We start from the raw sequence: 25111 nt of genomic DNA on the forward strand, positions 1-25111 counted from the left end.
GCATAAACTCTCTGTACCTAGGTTTCCTCACGTGGGGATACCAGTCGTACAATAACTACTTTATGGTTCTACTTTAAAGTCAAAAGTACTAGTTGAAAAAGGTGATTAGTACTGGGAGAAGTCTTCCCCTTTGAGCAGACTACATTTGGTGGGGAGTACAATATGGAAACACTTGAATTCCCCTGTTCCAAGGACCACAGTATATTTGTACATTTTCTCTTGCTTCAAAAAGTCCAGAGTTATATCACTGCCTGTATCCAGAATTATTAGATAATGAAATTGAACCACTGGTAAAAATTTTTTAAGAGAACTAAAATTCACCTTTAAGCACTCTTCCTAAAACATATCAATACACCTCTGCCTTAATAACAGGAATTTTGGCTAATAAGATGCAAATCTTTTCAAGACAGCTTTAGCAGCTTAACAAGAAGAGAACAAAGATAAAAGATTCAACATTTTTCCTCCCTTCCTTCCCAAGTAACCAGCTAGCACGTCCCTCCAGCCAAGCCACACTCACCTGCTTAGCTGTGGACTGGCTCGGAGGTAGGGAGCCTGGCTTGAGCACAGGGGAGCTCCTGGGGCCACAGAGCTCAGGGAAAGGGTTGGGGATGGCTGGCAGTGAGGAGGTTCTAAACTGCTGGTCTTCTTCCTTAAGGCGCCTGGGGGGAAAGAGACAACTGTTCATTAAAAGCTACCATGCTCACACCCTCAGGGAACACATGTTCCCTCATTCATTACCGATTCCTGGGATAAGGAAGCCATGATATTTTAGTAGTGTGTGCACTCAAATCTCAAATGGTGGCCGGCATATGGAGTGGCTGCCATTTGCTCCAAATGCCTAGTCAGAGTTTTGTTCAATGAATGACTGTTATGTGAAAGGCTTTGCGCCAACAGCATTTGTGTGAGATGAGAACTATTTTCCAATGACCTTGAAATAAACATTTGTTTAACCAAATAAAAATGCCAGGAGAGGCATCATGTATCTTCCTCTGAATTTTTTGTGGAATGGATGCTTTGTTATATAAAAGGGTTACTGATACTGAATTCATTGGAAAGAAATGCTTCATCTATCTGCCCTCTCCAGAGCACAAAAATCTGTCACCTCTGAAGCACCCCACTACTGTTTCCTGCTCAATAACACTGAAAGCCATTTCTGAATCCTACACCATCTTTCCTTCATGACTTGACATTTCTCCCAAGAATTACTCCCAACAATGTAAAACTCACTTGCCACACAATTAAGCAAAACACACACTGGGTGATGAATCAATCAGATTCAACTATGAAAACAGCCAAAAAGTCAAATTCAAAGTCTAAGTAAGAATAATGGAAAGCACCCCATGCTTCACTTGCTGACGGTCATCCCTGGCAAGACCCATGACATACACAGAGCCTTCCTCAAACTGGGCCTTCTCCATCCACAAGGAAGATTCAGCCCTCACTAGGACTCATCTAGAGCCTCCCCCTTTCTAGGAGAGAGGAGAGCAAACCCCGAGCCACCCCTTATCATTGCTTAGGATTCCCCACCTGCTTCCTTGTTTTAATAGATCTCGTAAGTGCTCTGTAGAGGCTAGGTCTTCAAACCAATGTTTTAACAATTTGACTAATCAATGATACAGTAACTTTCTTCAGAGGTTTGCCACCCAACAGAGAAATAGACTTTGTGATGACTTCACTTTTTTTTTTTTTTTTTTACCAACTTACCCTGATTTTAAAGAAGGGCTGGTCTTGCATTTCCATGGGGACCAGGAAATGATTCCCTGATTTAAAAATACAAGTACTTGCATGGAATGAAGGAAATCAGCATTTTAAATATATGAAAGCCATCCCTGTAATGGCTTGATGATATGCCAGAAAGTTAATTTTTATTGTTAACAAATCCCACTCTTCCCATAACAGCTACTGCCTTGGCAAGGTGTCCAACCCAAGTGTCTGACCCTTGTTATATAGAAGAGAAGAAGGACATGCAGTCAATACCACTTTCTGTATATTTTATAGCTCACAACCTCTAACCAGTGACTTTGAACCTCAAAGAATCAAAAGAGTACTTTCTTGTTTTTTTTTAACTATTATAATACCAGATGATGACATTCTCTTGGATGTGCTTGCTCACCACAAAAGCTATTTTGAACATCGTACCAAGTCACATATTGACTTTACAGTCATTCACAGGCAATGCCCAAAGCAAAACTAATGGGCATTACACAAAGCTGAAAAAAATTCCTTTAAAAGAGGCCTACTACCAAAGGATATATCCCTTTATAATTACAAAAGGAAAAATGAATGTGAAAAGGGAACTAAGGTTTAGGGGCACCAGAGAGTTAGGGGTGGTCACAATTTGAGGCCCTGGGGGTGGGGCAGAGGATGGCTCCCTCCCATCTCTGTCTCTGCCCCGGAGGTCCCATTAGTCTTGATTAGAGCACACCCAGTGCCCTGCTGCTTTCCCCTTGACCCACTGCTACCTCTTCAAGAATCAACTCAACATTTATCTTGCCTGTGAAGCCTTCCTTCTCCAAGCTTCTACTCTGTCCCGGACCGGCCTCCATATTAGCTCTCTCAGAGTGCATGACGATACTGAGAAAAACTTGGGAATCCAGACGACATACCATGTTTCCTGGGGACAATGCTCAATCTGTTTCTTAAATGGGCTCTAGCCCATCAGTTGTATGTGTTTATGGGCTTTCCTGCAAATTAGGTATGGACCAAGTAACAGCACCTCTGTGCCTCGGTTTCCTCACTGCGCACTGCAGATACGCCCCACTACCTACCTCATAGGGTTGTTGGGATAATCACCTCAGATGACAACTGAGAAGCTTAACAGAGACTCACACACAGCAAGAGCCCAACAATTGTCCTGACTTTAATAATCCATTATATTGGTCTCGCCATCTCTTTGGCTTAGCCATCTGAAGGTAAAAGACAACACTTATCTGAGAATATTGGTGAGAGTTGCCTGAGCCCCACCTGCTGAACTTGCAGGGAGTGTGTCTTACTTGCCTGTAAAGAAGACCTGCCCTGCGCCATCTTTTGGAATTCAGTACATGTAGCCAAGAGGCATAGTACAGAAAAGCCAGTTAAAACTCTAGACTTAAGGGTCCTGGGCAACTAACTCTGGAAAGAAGACAGGCTTTCGGGAACTACAGTCCTCCCCCACAACCCAGCCTTGGGTATCTTCACTGTCCAGGCTACAATCCTGTCTTCCTATGGGTGACCAACAGATACCCAGATTCAGAGAAGCTCGCAAGAGAGCAATGACCTCTCCCTGCAGACCTAACTCATTAGGAGCTGAGAGGAAGGGGATGATGCTCTAGAAAGCAAGGTAGGACAATCAGAGGGAGAGTGATCAATTCACAACAGATGAACATGACAATAACCTGGAGAGCCTGCAAAGCAGCAGATCACAACTTGGAACATACACCACCTCTCTGAGAAAGAGCAACCTACCTTGGGAGCAAGAGGAATATCTGGGCTGCGTAAGCAGAGAGGTCAGACCTAAATGAAATCTCATAGAAGTTAGCAGAAAACGAGATCCCAGGGAAATCTCTGTTGAGAAAGGGGCAGCCTCCAGATTCCTGGAGGGGGGGGTGGAGGTGGGGGGCAAAGATACAACCCATTAATCTATCCCCATTTTCCCACCAGAAAGCTCAGAGGAGAGAAAAGGGAGCAGGGGGAGGCATTATCTCAATCTCTCACCCCCTCCAACCCCAAACCATCTTTACCTAAAAACCCATCAAAGTCAACGTGGATCTGGGAGTGGTGGGTGGGGGTATAAGGATTGGACAGTGTCTCGGTAGCTATCCCTGCTTCTTAGCTTGATTTCACAAAGATCTCTACTCAGTATGTCTAAAATGGTCTCTACATCTTCCCCTACAAAACTACAACCTTATCTACCACCAACTTCCCAGGCACTCAAAACAAATTCTCTACTAACCAACCTCCCAGGCACTCAAAACAAATTCCTAGCCACTCTCAACATTCTTTGCCCCTTCTCCTTACATTCAAAATTCAACTGCTTGCAAAATCTCACTGATTCTTACATCAGAAATAGCCCTCAAATTCTACCGTCCTCTTTATTCTTGGTCAGGACCACATCATTTCCAGTAAGGAGTCCTGAATTGCTTCCAAAGTAGTCTCTGCTTCGTCAAACTCAGTGTCTTCCATTCCATCATTCCCTAAGCAGTCAGAGTTCTCTTGCCAAAAACCCACATTCACCCTTGTCACACCCTGCTCAAAATCCTTCCCTGCCTTCCGCCTCAGAATACAAGGGAAGTCCTTCTTGATCCTGGCCTCGATCTTTGCTGAGACTATCTCTTCTGCCTGAAATATCTCTTCCATCACCTATCAGCTTCCATCATTTTTGAACATCCCATTCAGAGATGTGCCAAGGAAACGTCCTCCCTTTCCCAACAAGTATCTCCTTGTGCCCTCTACGTTTGAACATGGAGGATGGATTTCACACCCTAAACCCCCTGGGTGGAAGTACAGGTTCTGGAGTGGGGGCTGAAACTCCACATTCGTAACAAGCTCCCAGTAGATGCCATCACTATTGCTGTCCATGGGCTGCACTTTGTGTAGTGAGACCTTGGAACTCATTTTGGTCTGCATGGCCATTATTTCACTATTTCCAGAGCAGAGATTTGCCTCTGATGGTTCTTCCAATCCTCACAGTGCCTGACACATATTGGGGGCTTAATCAAATATCTGAAGTGAACCAGGTACCAAATTCAACCCAAGTACTGCAAAGTTGGATGAGATGCCCAAACCCTTTCCATCTGTCAGCTCCCCAAACAGAACAAATAAGTCTACCTCTTGATTTTACTCAGTCAACACTGCTGTCTCCCATAACCATCTAGGCCTTACAGTGCTGTACCTCTGTCTATGCCCCTCAACTTGGAGGCTCTGTCAGCAGGGCCCCAGGTCCTACCTGACAGCGAGGATGTGCACAGGCTGCGAGCGCTGCACCTTTGGCTGCGGGGATGCCTGCGACTGGAGGCATCTTGTTCCTGAGCTGGGCAGCTGGCCATGGCTGTGCTCGCCATTCTGAAGGAGTGGCACCGTCTCAGACTGCATGCCGCAGGCCGAGTGCACACTCTCGAAGGATGCATTCATGTCGTTTACCAGGGCCTCCAAGTCCACATCATCCTCTGCACAGGCACAACGGGAGCGAAAGAAAAAGAAAAACAAAACAAGAGACTTAGCAATAGCAGGGACATGCACCCAGACATGCACCTTGGGGGTCAGGGGCGGAGGAGCAAAATCAAGATATGTATACATTGGTGTAAGGAACAGTATTATTAAATCTATTAATATTACAGAGGCAATGCAATTATTATATCCCAACTGCACGTCTCCCTGACTCTGCAGGAGACATTTTACAGCATCTATTCAGCTCCTGTTGGTGAATGACTCACAGACCCCTCTAAAGATGTGTTCAAGTCTTAGTCTGCATTCCTGCAGGTGCAAATCCACTTGTAAACAGGACCTCTGAAGATGTCATTATTAAATAAGGTGTGGCCAAACTGAATCAGGTTGGGTCTTCATCGGAGGGACTGGAAGCCTTGTAATGAGAGGAAATGTGGATACAGTCAACCAGAAGTCAGCAGAAACCAGAAGAGAAGACCTGAGAGCAAGAATGCCGAGTTAAAGAAAACTATTATCACCAGAATGCTACTGACTCTGGGAGAGAGCATGGCCTTGCTGACAACTTGATTTTAGACTTCTGGGCTTCAAAACCATGAGACAGTAAATTGTCGTTTAAGCCAACTCACAGTGTGGTATTTGTCATAGCAGCCCTAGCAAACTAAGACAGTTCACAAACCCTCCTTTAATGGCCCTTCTCTCCCTCCCCACTGCCACCAGATTCCCCGCCTGGCACTGGGATGGACTACACAAAGCCATGTTTGCCTAACAGGACCCCAATGGCTGGACACAGCTGAATGGATCATAGACAGACAAGGGTCTTACTTAGGACAATCACAACTTCCCCTTTTCTGAGATTCTAGAAGTGATGCAGAGAAAGAATAGCACCCAATGTCAACACCAGCTCTGGTCCCCAAGTGCCCCCCAAGACAGCTGCACGGTGGCAGAAACAGTGGCAGAGAGGCTTACTGGGTGGCTCCTGCTAACACGCGCACCTGGGGATCCTTCAGGTGCCCATCCTCTGCCCTTGCCTGGTCTGAATACTGCAGAAAGGCAGCCTTCATGGAAGAAAGGGTGCAGCCGATGCAGAGAGAAAAGCAATGATGACACAGAAGAGGGAAGGACAGAAAACACACAGAAAGAAACACACACATATATGGAGATGGAAAGCTGTGATCCAGCACAGAGAGACCTCCTGTGCACACAGAGAGCCCTGTGCACACCTGCAGACCCCTGTGCACACTCGGAGACACAGGAGAGTGAGGAGAGGAGCAAAGCCAGAGTGCCAACACGTGGAATATGTAGCCAGCTCCCACCACCTTGCAGGGACTATAACTCTGCTCCTATCCAAGGCCTGGCTTGTCTCCTGCTGGGAGACCTCCTTCAACCATTCTACCCCATCAGAATCATGTTGCTGTGGGTGGTAGTGTACTTAAATCCATTTGTGTCGATTTGTGTTACTTGCAACCCAATATGTTCTATTAACATCTGTCTCTACTTTTTGCTGCCTTTTCAGATGTGTCATTTCTTAACAACATGTCAAATAATGACTGAGGCTTCCTTTAATGCAGCACTTTGCAATACATGCAATTTATCATGTCCATTGCTACTGAAGTAGCCCCCACTGACACCCATTCAAACATCCAAGAGTCAGAGAACAGGATCCTTGCCCTCCCAAAGTTTACAGAAATCCTAACTGGAAGGGCACACAGAGCCACATCTGTGGAGATCTGCTTCATGGGAGACAGGAGGAACGGAATGGTTCTGCAGGGCCCTCGAACAGCTGGGGAGCTTGCCCCAGCCTGTTCCTACCAGCTCGAGGGCCAAGGCGAGCACTCAGCTGTTCTATCTCTTGGTTTCTGGATCTCTAACATGGGATTAACAATAGTATCGGCCTTCTACGATTGTTGTACATTTAAACTAGTTAATATCTGCTTTATAATAGGGCCTGGCACAGGGTGAGCCCTCCATAAAATGTCATTCATGAGCTTCATTTCATTTACTCATTTATTCCTTACAAAATAATAAAGCAGTCAAATTGACCTGGCTTTACAAATGAGGAAATAGGCCTACGGAAACCAAAGCTTAGGCAAGATCACACAAGCTGTAAGTAGAAAACCTTGAAATGGAAAATCAGTTTTGCAGCCACCTCTGTGACCTCACTAGGTTCATGCTGAATAAATGAGCCCACAGATCTTTCCAGAACACTCTGCCCTCCCTGCCTTTCCTGCTTCCCACACAAAAGTCTCAGGTGAGCTTTGTTTCAACTTTCCTTATTTTTCAAGGCTAAAGGGCATAATCAAACAACAAAGATGACAACAAAACCAGCCTGAAAAAAGGCATGGATGCAAAAGTTGGGCAGAGAGTGTCCCTGTGTAGGGAACTGGGGCACCTGGTTGGGTGGAGACGAGGACCCAGTACAACTATAAAGAGGTTTAGGCAGAAGCAGATAGGACTCTCCTAGCTTCGATCTTCACCCTCCAGGAAGTGGTGCTGGGAAGAGGGGATGTGGGTGGAAGGCCTGGGAGAGGGAAATTACAGGTGGTGGGCTGGAGTAGATCACACCCAGGGCCATGAGATAGGAGGGACGGGACAGACAGGAGACAAGCAGGCCTGACTTGAATGCAATCGCTGCTGCAATGAGGACCAAAGGCCAGGTGCAGGAGGTGTGCAGGGAACAGGAATTGGGCAGAACTAGAATGGGGTGGGATGCTGAGAAGGATGGGGGAGTACAGATAGGCCCTGGAAACCCCAACTTGGAGAAAATCAGGTGAGGGTTGATTTGGAAAGGGCAAACCTAGAGTTGGCAGGGCTCGTAAAGCAGATAATAGGGTCCTGCATTTCTAAGGTCTGTATGGATTAGAGGGAAGAAAAAAGGTGCTGTTATAGCTACAGTCAAAAGTGGTCAAGTATTAATCCAGTGGCCAGATATTAAATGGGCAAAAGTGCTGATTGATAATTGATAATTATCATATAATCAATAATGAATCTCTATTCAGTCAAAAGGACAGAATTCTTGCACACAGTTTGAGAGAATAGGGGCAAATGCAGAAGAGTTGGGTGACAGAATATCAAGTCCCTGGAAGGTTGAGCGTGAACACGCCTGTCTCTCAATGGATGTGCAGTCTTAGACGAGTCCTCTTCTGAAAACCGAGAACCCATCAACAATAAAAACTTTGGCAAGCAGCTGTCCAAAGAAAGCCAACCCTAAATAAGGAACTCTGACTCCATATTTACTGAGACCTCAGGGTATTAATCTTGATGAAATGTGTAAATTATGCTGGAATTCACAAATCTGGGGTTCAGGAAAATTCTTGAACATATCCATCATGAATGCTTCTCATCTACTATACTTGTATTTAGCAGAGATATAATAGTTGCTGAATTTAAGCTCTGTAAAACAATTAAGTACATATGTCACTCTAACTCACCATATTAACAACTCAATATTTCTCTTAATGGACCATTTAAGAATTAATATTGGGTGGAACCCAAAGTTCACTGTGACAATAGGATCAATCTTTGGGAATGCACAATGTTGGCGTGGAGGCCACCTACAGCCTGACTAAGAAAGCACATCACTAGATTCAATGGTTTTTCATATAGCAGTATAATTACCTATGAAAAAAAGGGAAAAAATCTGTTAATATGATGACCACTACCTTCATTGCTTTCATCCTGCTATAGAAATCAAGCATTAATGCCATTCTTGTTCTCTGACAGATTTCTTTCAAGAAGATAACATGTCTGGAGTCCCTCACATGAATTTTCATGTACATTTGGTTTTTTCTAAGCATTTCTGAAAGTCCTTAGCTATGCTCAAAGCAGCCCCTGGATCTCCTGTCCTTCTCCTCCAATTCTTCTCTCAATCAACCAGGTTGGCTCAGGGTAACTTCTCTCTGCAGTCATGCCACTATGGTTTCAGGTACACAGAGAAATTTTAATATTATTCATAATATATATAGAGATAAACTAGATGATGTAATATAAATGCAATACATGCCCTCAACATGCCTTCACTCTCTTCTGATATGGATTATTTCTAAACCTACTTCTATTTTTAAATATTCAGTTGTGCAATTGTTAAAAAAAAAAACAAAAACAGGTGAATCTGAGAACATTCACTTGATAGGTTATAATTTTCATGAATTTCATCCAACTACTATATCTGGATGCTTCAAACCTGGATACTCTTTGTAGCTGTTAGAGCAAAATTAACTTTTACAAGAAGCTAAAAATGCCCTACCCTAGAATAAAGTTAGGTGTTTCGTATAGAGTTAATTAAATATTTAATCTGTTAAGATTATAAAATTCCTTATGGTTTTATGAATTTATTTAAACTTATTTTCTAATGAGGACCAATAATGGAATCCCTTGAACAAGGTTTTTAAAGAACTGATCCTAACAAAGACATATCTTCATAACTTAAAGTTTTTCTAAAATAATTGCTACACTAAGATATTAGTAAATTACATTCAATTCTTGCAAACCTTCTATATGGCTTAATGTCCTGTAAGCTACTCTGTCATGGTGAGGACTCTGTGAGACATTTCTATGCCTACATTTGACTGCGAAATTCTTTCCTAGTTCTGTGAACCTATGTGGTTCCATAATCACCCATATGTGAAAGCCTCCTTGCACGGTAATATAAGTGGGAGAACCCAATAAACCAACTTTAACAAGACAAATGTACTGGAAATGAATGTTAAGATTGCATGTCCATTCAGTGCCAACTTGATGCCCAAATATTTTCTATGAGGCTTAGCTAGGAAAGGAAATCTGGAAGGTATAAAAGGGAAAAGAATTTTACATGTAAAAACTCACTTGGGACTAATATATAAGAATTTATTTGCTGCACAAACATGGGTCAAACGACATGGTTGAGAATCAAGTTATTAATAGTTATCTTCTAGCCTTAAATAACCCAATCCAAAATTGGACCACTGACTTTGTCTCAACTGTCCATGTAGTTCACTAGATTTCAAATTCACATCTGCATCTAGTTCATTGTTCTCTGCAAATTGAGGACAGTTGGGTATTAAAATGTATGTATATAATTCCAGCAAAATAAATTCACATTTGTATCATAAATTATTGCGAGTGAAAGTCTTCGTAAACTAAATAAATGGGGCTTGCTGACCAGGAAAGAGCCAAAAACCAAATACCAAAGCTATGGCAAAGAAGAGGAATAAGTTAACAGAGGACAATTTGATTTAACTTCCAGGCAGCCACACCTTAATTCCTGAATTGTTAGTATATTACTTAGTTTATAGCACCATCTACTGTCTTCTTTATATTAACTGGCTATTAAAGATAACATCAGATACACTTGATGAAATTATTTCGGCATCTTAAAGAAATGCTAATTACACTATGTTTTTCTACATTACTTACTGCCCTTTCCTCACAGACCCATATAAGCATCTTGAACGTATACTGTTTTCTCCATTATCACCGTCCTTTTTCTTCCATTTTTAAACCTACGGTGCATTCCGTTAAGTGACGAACCACTTGAGGGCAGGCTGTGGGAGGCTCACTTAAAATGTTAAAACCCTCAGGGGTGAGAAATTATTAAGTAAGAGAAGATTCAGTCCCTAAATGGTGCTACACATGACAGTCCTCAAACACACAGACAAAGGCCAAGATTCTCATAAGCTTCTGTCTGTAAAAGAACTAAAACCCCAGCCTGCAAAAGTGTTATCAACCCAGACATATTTACATGGAAAGCAATTTTTGCTGACCTGCAAGCAATTAAAACTTTGTGCAAATATAACTTAACATTCTATTGAAATCTCTTTTTGCACAGCAATTAATTTTCTATTCTACTATATTCGAAACACATGTATTTAATTTTAAGTATCTAGAGTTGTTTTGACATAAGTAAGCAGAATAAGAAAATCAAGTATTATACTATGGAATATTCTCTATTCTAATTGACAGTATTTATTCAAAGATATTCACAGCATATCACACAACCACAATTCCAAACAGAAATATAAATGCAAATTCCAAATCATGTTATGAAAAGAATGGAATCAGTGCTTTATCTCAGTGGCCATTTCAGGCAGGGAGGATTTGAGGTAAAAAATAAAAACCTTAGAATCTCGTCTCTCCAGCATATTTACATATAAATCATTCACAGATACAGCATTTCATCCTAGTCATCTCTCCTGACTTTTCAGTGTTCACTGGGGAAATTTGTCCCCAAATTTTGTGAAAATGGCATCCTTTCCTCTCAACCCAACTCACACAGAAAACTGTAATTGCTATTTTCAGTAGCTATTAGTTGAGAAATTATAGATCGACAAACTGTTGAATCTAACAATATGCAAGCATTTGTGATTTTTTTCAGTGCAATCATATTCTGTACCCTACCCTACACTGATGGAGCAGTTCCTTGGTTCCCATCACTACTTTATTGCATAAGTAGCCCCACAAGACCCCATACCACACCCAAGATCCACAGGACCATGGTGGGAGCCACCCATGAAAAGCATCTTCACTATCAGCTGGAGACATCGAAGTGGGTAAAAATAAATCCATAGCCTGGGTGCAATACAGTGAGACAAAGCTCAACTTAAGCTGTCTTCTCCACTTGCTTAGGCCAGGCCAAATTTGTTGGAACCACTGCATTAACAGGTGGTATCTATTTTAATTTTTCTTGGAATGCTTTCCCCTTTTCTAATACAAATAGTGGACTGAGAATCCAGGAAGGCTGTGTATGTATTCAGTTATACATCCAGGTCCTCACAGGCATAGGCCATTTTATTCGTCATCTGGGAACTCCACCCGTGTCCCTCCAAGAACAGATAACTTCATCCAGATGAAGTTATAGATGAAGTTACAGAGCCTATTTATGTTTCAGGATCCCAATAAACAAACTTTGTGAATAAAACAAAATATGTAAGACCTCGACTGCCTTCTTCAGAAATGTATAAGCTGTGCTCATTAAAACTACATTTAGATATCCACATTCTTTCTTAATGAGGTACCACCCTCTATGATTATCTAAATACATATAGCTGCTACTTAGATTGAGAGCCATCGAAAACTGACATAGAATCAAAAGCTTGTCTATGCAAATGAGAAACAAGGTAGGCACTGTTTAGCCACCCAAACCTCCTTGCTATTTGTTTTCCTTGTACACAAGAGCTTTAAACAATATGTGGGGAAAAAGCAATACTTTAGAAATGAGTTGCTAAAATTAAATCTTCCCCATGGAAGGAGACGATTCATACAATTTCCCAAACCCCAATATCAGCAATTATTCAGTTACATTCCAGGTTTATTATTTCCCTTGTGTAGTTCACACAAAAATCATTATAAGAGTATTAAAAAGATTGTCTGTGCATCTGAACATAATTCAAGTTCACGTGACTCTTTCAAAACTTTAAAGCAACCATTTTATGTGTATTATGCAAGTTTCTATTTGCACTTTTAATCTGCTTCAGGGAGCAAAGCAACCTTTCCATCTGTGTCTATGAGGGTGTAATTTCCTCATTAAATCACTTACGTTTGTCCTCCTGCTGGACATGAGGTGAAGGACCTTTTGCATCCGGCAGGAACAAAACACCCTTCTGAGTCTGGGTGAGCAAAGTACTTTGGGCAGTGTCAAGAGAGACGCTAAATGATTGGCAAAATTCTCATTCCAGCCCCGGTCATAGAGCAAGAGTTCAACATAGGGACAACTTCTTGCTACAAACTGAGAAGCATGACAAGTTCATGGACTAGAAGGGTCTTAGAAATTAAGAGGTAAAGACTTCAAATTTCACTTAGCCAAAGTAAGCCCCAGAGAAGTAGTAATTCAACGTGTCACACAGTGAGCAGGTAGCCTTGTTAAGGTGTCCTGATACCCAGATTCCATGTCCCATTGCAAAGTAGCTAAAAGTTTCCTAGAGCATGATAACCATTAGTAGCTACAATTACCCAATACTTACCATGTATCCTCCAAAATACACTCCGTTTAGTCTAACTGTCAAAATAATTATTTGTAATAGGTATTATTATTATTATACCCACCATGGTATATCAAATCATATACCTAAATAAAATACATGTTCTCCTTGATCTTATTCTGGGCTCCTGTGGGTATGAAAGGAGGACCTTTTGAAGATGCTGTCAGGCAAGGTGTGGACTTGTTTGTGAATAGGATATTCAAAGAGCCTGTTCATCTGGGGCCAAGTGAATTAGAGGGAGGTCCTAATCTACATTATTGGAGACCTGGATGTTTAGGTTATGTGTCAACTTGGCCAGGTAATGGTGCCTATTCAACTGGGACCAAATGAACTAGGGGAGGCCCTAATCCATATTACTGGAGTCCTGGATGGTCAGGTTCATGTGTCAACTTGGCCCAGGTAATGTGTCTGGTCAAGCAAGTACTAGCCTATCTGTGGCTGTGAGGACAGTTCATGGACTTAAATCATGAGCATGTTGGTTACATCCATGGCTGATTACATCTGCAGTCAACTAAGGGGCGTGTCTTCTGCAATGAGCGATGCTTAATTAAATCACCCAGAGACATTCAAGGAGAATTCAGAAGAAACAATCTCTCTTTCCACTTCAGCCAGCCTCTCCTGGGAGACACTGAGGACTGTCACAGGAGCTGTCATTGTGGCCTACCCTACAATTCATGAACTCTGACATTCCCATGGTTGCATGAGGCACTTTCATAAAACTCATATTTATGGATATATCCTATTGGTTCTGTTTCCCTAGAGAACCTTGACTAATACAAGGCCTAATAAACAGAAGCCACAGCAGCAACCCAAGGACATCACTGTATGATGGAGAAGTGAAGCAACTCCAGGAACTCCAAGGAGGATGACAAGTCTTCACCCAACACTACAGACCAAGAGAAAGCACGGCCTGGCTGGCACACTTATTGGGAATTCTGGCCTCTACATAGTGAGCCAGTAAATTCTTTTCATTGTGTGGTATTTGTCATAGCAGCCCTGGCAAACTAAGATTCCCATTTAGCATTTAAAAAAAAAACCAATCTCTCCCAGTCCATGCACTTCCAAAAAAACAAACAAACAGGCAAAGTAAACAATCAAAAAATAAGCGAACAAAAATTCAACAAACGTTGCTGCAATAACAGAATACTCAGACGGAAAAATAATGAACCGTGACCCCGCCATATAGAATACAAAAAAAAAATCTCATGTTCAAGGATCAGGGTCATACAGCTGCAGCAAAGCCAGGATTAGACCTCTGATTTCTAGAACATCTTCACTACTCTCAATCACCTCTTGTATTCTGATCACAGTTCTCTTTCAAAAAGGTCAAACTGCTTATATCGGATCACAATGAGACAGTTGTGCAGAGAACACCAGGGACTCTGTGACTGGGCTCTATGAGGTTCCTTTCCATGACAGATCTTTCAACCACCTCCATGTTTTCCTGAGTCCACGCTGTGCATCCTGAGTTTCCCAGCACTCCCACCTTCTCTGGAACTGGAACCCAAAGAAGAGAAGCAAAGGTAGATGAGACACCAAGGTCATGGGCAAAGGAGAGGGCAGGTGCATGTAGAGCTGCAGAACGCCTGGGCAGAGGGATCCCTGTGTGTCCAAAGTTGGACCTTCCCAAACCCTCCTACACCATGCTCTCCAAAAGGAGAGCCTGTTCCATAAGGGAAATTTCACTAACAAGTGCTATTGGCCTTGCCACTGAATTCCACAGCCTGGTGGGGTAATTACAGAGGCCACCTGTTCTGATTTGAATCTTTTATATATCCCAGAAAAGACTACTTTTTTTTTTATTATCTTGTTTTTCAATAGGAAAACCTTTTACCCAGGGTAAAAGTAAGATTTTCTTTTCCCATTGTCTTTCTTTGGTACAAGTTCAAGCATAAATTTTTAAGTTAATTTTCAGTGTCAGCATCAGAAAATCAGTACAACAAGAGGATGTCTGTTTGGGAGGATCTCTTTCTTTCTGACTGGCCCTTTCATTGTATTCTTTTTTTTTTTTTTTGCTTGTTTTGTTTTTTAATACAGTTTTATTGAGATACACTCAAACGCCATACAAACCATCTGAAGAATACAATCACTGGTTCACAGTATCATCACATAGTTGTGCATACATCCCCATGATCAATTCTGGAACATTTTCATTACACCAGAAAGGAAATAAAAATAAAAAATAAAACCCAAATCCACGCATACCCTTTATAGCTCCCCTGTCAACCACTGACCATAGTATTCGAGTGGTACATTTGTTAACTGTTAATGAGAGAATATTAAAATATTACTGTTAACCATAACCAATAGTTTGCAATAGGTACATTTTCCCCTGTGTATCCATTATTATCTTTTTAACATTTGTTAGACATTTATTTATTTTTAATTTATATGTTTTACTCATCTATCTATATCTTAGATAAAAGAAGCATCAGATGCAAGTTTCCACAATCACATAGTCATATTGTGAAAGCTATATCATTATAAAATCATCATCAAGAAACATGGCTATTGGAACACAGCTCTACAGTTTCAGGCACTTCCCTCTACCTTCTCTAATAGACCTTGGACTAAAAAGGGGATGTGTAAGAATAATCTCCAGGATAACCTCTCCACTCTGTTTGAAATCACTCAGCCATTGACACTTTATTTTGTCTCATTTCTCTCTTTCCCCTTTCAGACAAGAAGGTTTTCTCAATCCCTCAATGCTGAGTCCCAGCTCATTTTAGGATTTCTGTCCCACGTTGTCAAGGTTTACACCCCTGGGAATCATGTCCCATGTAGAGACAGGGAGGGCTGTGAGTTTGCTTGCCATGTTGGCTGAGAGAAAGAGAGACAGGCCACATCTGAGCAACAAAAGAGGTTCTCTGGGGGGTGATTTTGAGGCCTAATTTTAAGTAGACTTAGCTTATCCTTTGAGGGGATAAGTTTCATATGAACAAACCCTAAGATTGAGTGCTTGGCCTATTGATTTGGTTGTCCTCACTGCTTGAAAGAATGTCAGGAATTCTCCAAATGGGGAAGTTGAGTTTCCCCCCTTTATCACCATTCCCTCAAAGGGATTTTGCAAATACTGTTTTATTCACTGTTCAAATCATTCTGGGGTTTATCAGGGCATCACACTGGACAAACCTACAAAATCGCATGCCCTATTCAAGGTTCCATGTACTTACGGTGTTCAGTTAACCTGTCCATATAAGTTATATTCGGAAATGCACTAGTCAGAATATAAATTTTGTACCCAATAAACATTTCTTGCTTTTGTCTCACACAGAAGTTGAAGTTTTAAAATATGAATGAACATCTGTTTTCAACACCCTATAATACTGACATTCCTTTGTTCTTCCTCATGAAAAAAACATTTTTTAATTTGTACATTTAGTCATTATCATTGTATACTCTAGGTATTCCTAGATTATACCATCTCACTCTTAATCATCTATTTTTCCTTCTGGTTTCGTATGTGGCCCCAGCCCTCCTCTCTCTATCATTATCACATTCAGCTTCATTCAATGTACTTACATTCTTGTGCTACAATCAGGTGGTATTGTGCTATTCATTTCTGAATTTTTACAATCAGTCCTGTTGCACAATCTGTCCCTTCAGCTCCAATTACCCAGTATCTACCCTATTTCTATCTCCTGATAGCCTCTGTTGTAAACTGAAATTCTCCAAGTTCATTCATTAATGTTAGTTCATATCAGTGAGACCATACAGTATTTGTCCTTTTGTTTCTGGCTAATCATACTCAGCATAATAACTTCAAGGTCCATCCACATTGTTACATGTTTCATGACTTTACTCTGTCTTACAGCTGCATAATATTCCAGCATATGTATATACCACAGTTTGTTTAGCCACTTGTCTGTTGATGGACATTTGAGCTGTTTCCATCTCTTGGCAATTGTAAATAATGCTGCTATAAACACTGGTGTGCAAATGTCCATTTGTGTCCTTGCCCTCTTACCCTCTGAATAGATACCAAGCAACGGTATTGCTAGATCATAGGGAAATTCTATACTTAGGTTCCCAAGGAATCGCCACACTAACCTTCCACAACAATTGTACCATTTTACATTTCCACGAACAGTGGATAAGCGTGCCTTTTGCTCCACATCCTCTCCAGCACTTGTCATTTTCTATTTTATTGATAATGGCCATTCTGATGGGTGTGAGATAATATCTCCTGTGGTTTTGATTTGCATTTCCCGAAGAGACAGGGAAGTAGAGCATCTATTCATGTGCCTTTTAGCTGTCTGTATTTCCTCTTCTGAAAAAGTCTGTTCATGTCCTTTGCACATTTTGTAACTGGGTTGCCTTTCTGTGTTGAGTTGAACAATCTCTTTATATATTCCGGATAATAGAACCTTATTTGGTATGTCATTTTCAAATATTGTCTCCCATTGGGTAGGCTGTCTTTTAAAATTCTTGACCAAGTTCTTTGATGTGCAAAAGTGTTTAATTTTGAGGAGTTTCCACTTACCTATTTCTTTCTTCAATGCTCATGCTTTGGGTATAAGATCTAGAAAATCACTTCCTATTACAAGTTTAGTAAGATATTTCCCTGTATTTTCTTCTAAAAGTTTTATGATCTTAAATCTAATGTTTAGGTCTTTGATCCATTTTGTGTTAGTTTTTGTATATGGTGTGAGGTATGAATCCCCTTTCATTCTTTGCACGTGGATATCCAATTCTCCAAGCACCATTTATTGAAGAGATTGTTTTATGCCAGGTGACTTGGCCTGACTGCTTTATCAAAGATCAATTGTCCATAGATGACAAGGTCTATATCTGAACAGTCTATTTGATTCCAATGGTCAGTATATCTATCTTTACGCCAGTACCATGCTGTTTTGACCACTGCAGCTTTGTAATACACCTTAAAGTTAGGTAGTGTGAGACCTCCGACTTCATTTTCCTTCTCAGGATATTTTTAGCTATTCAGGGCACCCTGACCTTCCAGATGAATTTGGTTTTTGGTTTTTCTATTTCTGCAAAGAAAGTTTTTGGGATTTTAATTGGTATTGCATTGACTCTATAAATCAATTTAGATAGAACTGACATCTTAACTATATTCAGTCTTCCAATCCATGAATACAGTATGCTTTCCATTTATTTAGGTCTTCTGTGATTTCTTTTAGTAATTTCTTATAGTTTTCTTTGTATAGGTCTTTCATATCCTTAGTTAAATTTATTCCTAAATATTTTGTTCTCTTGGTTGCAATTGCAAATGGAATTTTTTTCTTGATTTCCCCCTGAAATTGCTCATTACTAGTGTATAGAAACACTACATATTTTTGAGTTGTTGATCTTGTAACCTGTCACATTCTTGTACTCATTTATTAGCTCTAGTAGTTTTGTTGGGGATTTTTCAGGGTTTTCGACATGTAGTATCATATCATATATGATACATATGATACAGTGGGGGTTTTACTTCTTCCTTTCTAATTTTGATTCCTAGTATTTCTTTTTCTTGTCTAATTGTTCTGGCTAGAACATCTTACTCAATGTTGAATAACAATGGTGATGGTGGACATCTTTTTCTTGTTCCTGATCTTAGGAGGAAAACTTTCAGGTTTTTCCCCACTGAGGATGATGTTAGCTGTGGGTTTTTCATATATTCCCTTTACCATGTTGAGGAAGTTCCCTTCTATTCCTATCCTTTGAAGTGTTTTCAACAAGAAAGGATGCTGAATTTCGCCAGATGCTTTTCTTCATCAACTGAGATCATCATGAGTTTTTTCTGCTTTGATTTGTTGATATGGTGCATTACATTAATTGATTTTATGTTGAACCATCCTTGTATACCCGGGATGAATCCTACTTGGTCATGGCGTGTAATTCTTTTAATGTGTTGTTGGATTTGATTTGCAAGAATTTGTTGAGGATTTTTGCATTTATATTCATTAGAGAGATTAGTCTGTAATTTTCTTTTCCTGTAATAGCTTTGTCTGGCTTTTGTATGAGGGTGATGTTGGCTTCATAGAATAAGTTAAGTAGCCTTCCCTCCTCTTTAATTTTTTTGGAGAGTTTGAGCAGGATTGGTACTAATTCTTTCTTGAATATTGTGGTAGAATTCACATGTGAAGCCATCTGGTCCGGGACTTTTCTTTTTTGGGAACTTCTTAATGATCCTCCTCTTTAATTTTTTTGGAGAGTTTGAGCAGGATTGGTACTAATTCTTTCTTGAATGTTGTGGTAGAATTCACATGTGAAGCCATCTGGTCCGGGACTTTTCTTTTTTGGGAACTTCTTAATGATTGATTCAATTTGTTTACTTGTGATTGGTTTGTTGAGGTCGTCTATTTCTTCTTGAGTCAATGTTGGTTGTTCGTGCCTTTCTAGGAAGTTGTCCATTTCATCCACATTGTCTAGTTTATTAGCATAAAATTGTTCATAGTATCTTCTCATTATCTCGTTTATTTCTTCAGGGTCAGTGGTTATATCTCCTTTTCCATTTCTGATTTTATTTATTTGCATCCTCTCTATTCTTCTTTTTGTCAACCTTGCTAAGGGTTCATCAATTTTATTAATTTTCTCACAGAAGCAACTTCTGGTTTTGTTGATTTTCTCAATTGTTTTCATGTTCTCAATTTCATTTACTTCTGTTCTAATCTTCGTTATTTCTTACCTCTCGCTTGCCTGTAGTTAGTTTGCTGTTCTTTCTCTAGTTCTTCCAAGTGAACAATTAATTCCTTGATTTTTGCTCTTTTTTGTTTTTTGATATAGGCATTCAGGGCAATAAATTTCCCTCTTAGCACTGCCTTTGTTGCATCCCATAAATTTTGATTATGTTATGTTTTCATTTTCATTTGCCTTGACATATTTACTGATATCTCTTGTAATTTCTTCCTTGACCCACTGGTTGTTTAAGAGTGTACTGTTGAGCCTCCATATATTTGTGAATTTTCTGGCCCTTTGCCTGTTATTTATATCCAACTTCATTCCTTTATAATCCAAGAAAGTGTTTTGTGTGATTTCAGTCTTTTTAAAATTTATTGAGACTTGCTTTGTGACACAGCATATTGTCTATCCTTGAGAATGATTCATGAGGACTTGAGAAAAGGGTGTATTCTGCTATTGTGAGGTATAATGTTCTATAAATGTCTGTTAAGTCTAGTTTGTTTATTATATTATTCAAATTCTGTTTCTTTATTGGTCCTCTGTCTAGATGTTCTGTCCATTGATGAGAGTGGGGAATTGAAGTCTCCAACTTCAATTATTATCAATCTATTATGGTAGATATGTCTATTTCTCTTTTCAGTATTTGTCTCATGTATTTGGAGTTCAGTGCATAAATATTTATGGTTATTATGTCTTCTTGTTAAAATGTTCCTTTTATTAATACAGTGTCCTTCTTTGTCTCTTTTAATTGTTTTACATTTGAAGTCTAATTTGTTGGTTATTAGTATAGCTATTCCTGCTCTTTTCTAATTGTTGTTCGAATGAAATATCTTTTCCCAACTGTTCACTTTCAATCTATGTTTGTCCTTGGTCTAAAATGCGTCCCCTGTGGACAGCATATAGATAGGTCCTGTTTTTTAATCCATTCTGCCAGTCTATGTCTTTTGATTGGGGAGTTTAATCCATTAACATTTAGTGTTATTACTGTCAGGGCAGTACCTTCCTCTAACATTTTGCCTTCTGGATTTTATATGTCATACCTAATTTTTCCTCTTTTTACCTTTACTGATAGTCTTCATTTCCACACACTTCTCTACACCTCTCTCTCCTGTGTTTCCTATCTGTCTCTAGTATTCCCTTTAGTATTTCTTGCAGAGCTGGTCTCTTGGTCACAAATTTTCTCACTGACTTTTGTTTGAAAATGTTTTAATTTCCCCCTCATTTTTGAAGGATGATTTTGCTGGATATAGAATTCTTGGTTGGCAGTTTTTCTCTTTTAGAATCTTAAACATATACCACTGTCTTCTTGCCTCCACGGTTTCTGCTGAGAAATCTACACATAGCCTCAATGGGCTTCACTGGCATGTGATGGATTGCTTTAATCTTGCTGCTTTCAAAATTCTTTTTCTCTTTGACATCTGACATTCTGATTAGTAAGTGTCTTGGAGTATGTCTATTTGGATCTATTCTGTTTGGATTTGCTGCACTTCTTGGATCTATAATTCTAAGTCTTTCATAAGAGTTGGGAAATTTTCAGTCTTTCTCTTCCTTTCCCCTTCTCTTCTTCTAGGACACCCAGAACATGTATATCCGTGTGCTTCATGTTGCCATTCAACTCCCTGAGTCCCTGCTCATATTTTTCCATTCTTTTCTCTATATTTTCTTTTGTTTGTCAGATTTCAGATGTCTCGTCCTCTAGTTCACTAAACCTATCTTCTGCCTTTTGAAATCTAACATTGTAGGTGCCCATTGTTTTTCTCATCTCTTCTTCTGTGCTTTTCATTCTCATAAGTTCTGTGATTTGTTTTTTTCAGACTTTGGATTTCTTCTTTTTGTTCCTCCCTTGCCTTTCTATATCCTCCCTCAATTCTTTGATTTGATTTTTGATGAGATTTTCCATGTCTGTTCAAACATCCTAAACTGCTGTTAGTAGGGTCTCTTTCCTTTCTCCTCTGAGAACCAACCTGTGGCAGAGGGACACCAGTCTCTGCATATTGGGGGACTCATGGTTCTGGGTGGGATCACAGCTGGTCCAGCTCGTCCAGACTGGTGTATGCTGTGTGTCCTGTCACTGATGGGCCCCAGCAGTGGTTCTGTACTGTTCCTGGCTATTTTATGAGTTGCTCTGGAGGACAAACTAAATTCCACACCTCACTAAGCCACCATCTTGGACCTCTCCTCTCAACTATGTTATTTTAATCCATTCTTGTAGGTACAGACCTATTGTGAATGGGACATTTTGGTTAGGTTGTTTCAACTGAGATGTGACCCAACCCATTCAAGGTGGGTCTTATTCCTTTACTAGAATCCTTTAAGAGAGCTCATAAAGAGAGAGAAAGAGCTTAGAAAGAAAATGCCCCAAGAAGAAGCTAAGAGAGAAAGGGAACACCCCAGGAGAAGCCAGAAGGACTCACAAGAGCTGAGAGAGCTGTTTTGAATCCAGAATCCAGGAGAGAAGGACCAGCAACCATCGTCATGTGCCTTCCCATATGACAGAGGAATGCCAGATGCCTGGAGCCTTTCCTCAGAGAAGGTAACTCCCTCGTGATGTCTTAATTTAGACATTTTCATGGCTTTAGAACTGTAAATTTCTAACTTAATGAATCCCCTTTGAAAAAGCCAACCCATTTCTGGTATACTGCATTCCCGCAGCTTTAGCAAACCAAAACACCACCCATGGCATCTTAAAACCCTGAAATCAGGAAAGGAAGTACTGTGCTCTAAACTTAAAGGACATCCGCAGTCCTTTAACAGACTCAAGAGGTACCAGCCACTGACCAGCGGTGGAATGGAAATATCTTGCTCGTTTTCTCTGTCCTCCCCCTTACTGACCCTTATCCATCATTGCAACATTATCTTGAAGACAAATGCAGTATCAGGGATGAACTTCTCAGGCTAATCATGACAGTGGGGCTCTTCATTAACCACCCAGAACTTTAACACAGTTCCTCAAGGACACCTCCCTTGTTTCTGGGACCCAAGAAAATGGTTCACAAACCTACCTGCCTGGACCCCTCGTGCTCTGTAAGCCCCAGCCAGGAAGCAGGCTACCCAATAGGACCTCTCCTTACAACTGGGGACTTTGCAAAGTCCTATAAACCATACATTGATATTCTGATACAGTGTTTTTATTTGGGGTAAATGTGAACGCTAGAAACCTGGTGAAGCCAGCAGCAGATGAAATTAATCCATGAGATGAAAATTCCATCAAGTGAACATAGAGGTAGTTATAGAACAATCTCCTCCCACCTGATGTTATCCAAAGCCTAATAGCCTAAACAGTTTTTCTTTTAAAAACCACTGCTAGGAAATGGGAAATTAAGAAGTGCCAAAACATGGGAGCATATATACTGACTTTATAACTCTGAAAACTTTTCTGGATGCAAGAAAGGCCTGAAAGGTAAAAAGCAAAAGTTGAACACTGCCCTTTTATTAGGGTGAGACCAAGCTGATGGAGATCATGGTTTTTTTTAATGTTGTTACAAGTCCTTTTCACACATTTAACTCAAAAGACTAAATGACAGATATACTGCCTGTGACCCTGCCCAAGGGGACATAAATGACCCAATTCCTACTCCAGGCCCTAAACCCTGAGGAACATTTTAGTAAAGCTATAGGCCCCAAATTAACAGCTTAGTGATCAACCAAAACAGATACAGTATTTGTCTAATACATGTCAAACACCACACATAAATGTATAATTCTTACCACACACTGGGCAAAACGGTCAATGGTTCCTACAAAATTATTCTAATTAGCATTCCTATCATCCAACTGGCCCCAGCATTTCTGGGCTTAGCTATGATCTTTTCTGAAGAGCCTCAGGATTCTCTCAAGTGCTTTGGGTCCATTTTCACCCACTTGGCCATGAGGATACTCAGCGCTAGAGAAGAGAGAAGGGAGGAATCTCTCAAGGGCCCTTGCCTCCAGCTGACCGAAAGCAGAGTCCTCCACCCTCTTCCTCAGGCCATTATATTCTAGGGCCATCTGACTTATTTTGGATCCATCCACTCAGCCCAATTTGGACACACCCAGTGTCAGAAATTTAACTAATTTGGAGATCCTGACTTGTGAAACTAAGCACAGTATTGTCATTTAAGATAGTGATTTTTTAACCTCTTTTGAGTCATAGAAACCTTTTATAATCGGCTTTCTTGTTCCTTCTAGTTCATCTGTAGCAAATTTTCTACAACGAGCACGTTACTTCAGATGAGAAACATTTTGGGACATATATCTGCATCCAAGAAAATGTGGTCTAAGGAGCCAAATTTCAGTGTACAAAATGATTTTTGCTCATTAGCAACTGTCTTATAATTTCTGGTCCAACTAAAAGGAAAGGGAAACTTAAATCAGTTAAACATTGATGCTCATTTTAAAACTATGCAAAGGCTTTTGCTATTTTAATATTCATTATTAAATATCTTCAATAGTTAGACTAGAGAATTGAGTCTATCTGGTTTGCCTTACCTTGCTTCATTAAAAAACATGAAAGCAGTTTTAAAATCAGAACATTTAGTGTTCTGAATACTCTCTCATATAGTCGATTAAGATCTCCATCTGGGGGCAGGCTTAGTGGCAGAGTTCTTGCCTGCCATGCCAGAGACCTGGGTACACTTCCCACTGCCTGCCCATGTTAAAAAAATTAAAAAAAAAAACCCTCCATCTGGCTAATGTATTTGAGTTCCTTTCCCACAAATGTGCCTCAAAGAGAATCAATGTAGATTCTGCTCAGACTCTGTAGACCTGGCTTGCTGGACCTAACCCCAGGAGCTCCCTTAGCAAGCCTACAACTACTCACTCGCTGTCTGTCCACCATCCACTTCACCAACCCTTCTGCAGGACAAACATTTGAGCCCCTCCTCCTTGATTCTGCAAAACCCTGGAGCCTTTGGATCAACCTCCTTCCTGGCACGAAGTCACCCTCCCATCCACTCCACTTCCTTCTGAATGGGGCCAACAAGCCCACTCTAATTTGGCTTTCTCCATTACCCGAGTTGAAGATGGCCAGACAGAGATGGCACTTCCATTGACCCACACAGGGGAGGGCTCCACAGGGCTAGTCCAAGTCAGAATGGAATGCTACAGAGGGTGAATAGTGGTGACATAGGCTCTTACACAAGGTTCATTTGAATAAGAGAAATCTAAGAGACGAATGCAAGGACCTAGTTGGAAGGCAAATAATATACTAGGAAATGGAGGCTGAGGGGGCTCAAAGCAAAGGCTAAAAGTTGAGGGAGGATAGCAGGGACTCGTTTCTCCAGGTTACTCTCAAAGTGATGGGGAACAGGTTGGCCTGTTGAATGATGGTTAAGATAGTTCATTTCCCATCCATGTAGATGCACTACACATGGATTCCTCTTTCTAACAAAAATAAGAATTTTTAAGAACAAGTA

At 40.5% G+C, this 25111-nt stretch overlaps 1 protein-coding gene across 15 annotated transcripts in view; it reads right to left on the minus strand.

Annotated features, from left to right (window-relative positions):
• Positions 1 to 25111, minus strand: part of GRB10 (growth factor receptor bound protein 10) — a 242892-nt gene that overhangs the window by 80655 nt on the left and 137126 nt on the right. For all 15 annotated transcript variants that reach the window (XM_077119279.1, XM_077119255.1, XM_077119245.1 and 12 more), the window contains 2 exons: positions 4925 to 5144; positions 518 to 659 (listed from right to left, as the gene is read on the minus strand). In XM_077119279.1, coding sequence (XP_076975394.1) covers positions 518 to 659; positions 4925 to 5109 — 327 coding nt within the window. In that variant the 5' untranslated portion in view covers positions 5110 to 5144. The remainder of the gene's footprint in view (positions 1 to 517; positions 660 to 4924; positions 5145 to 25111) is intronic.

Source organism: Tamandua tetradactyla, chromosome 1, assembly GCF_023851605.1.
Source record: "Tamandua tetradactyla isolate mTamTet1 chromosome 1, mTamTet1.pri, whole genome shotgun sequence".
Lineage (NCBI taxonomy): Eukaryota > Metazoa > Chordata > Mammalia > Pilosa > Myrmecophagidae > Tamandua > Tamandua tetradactyla.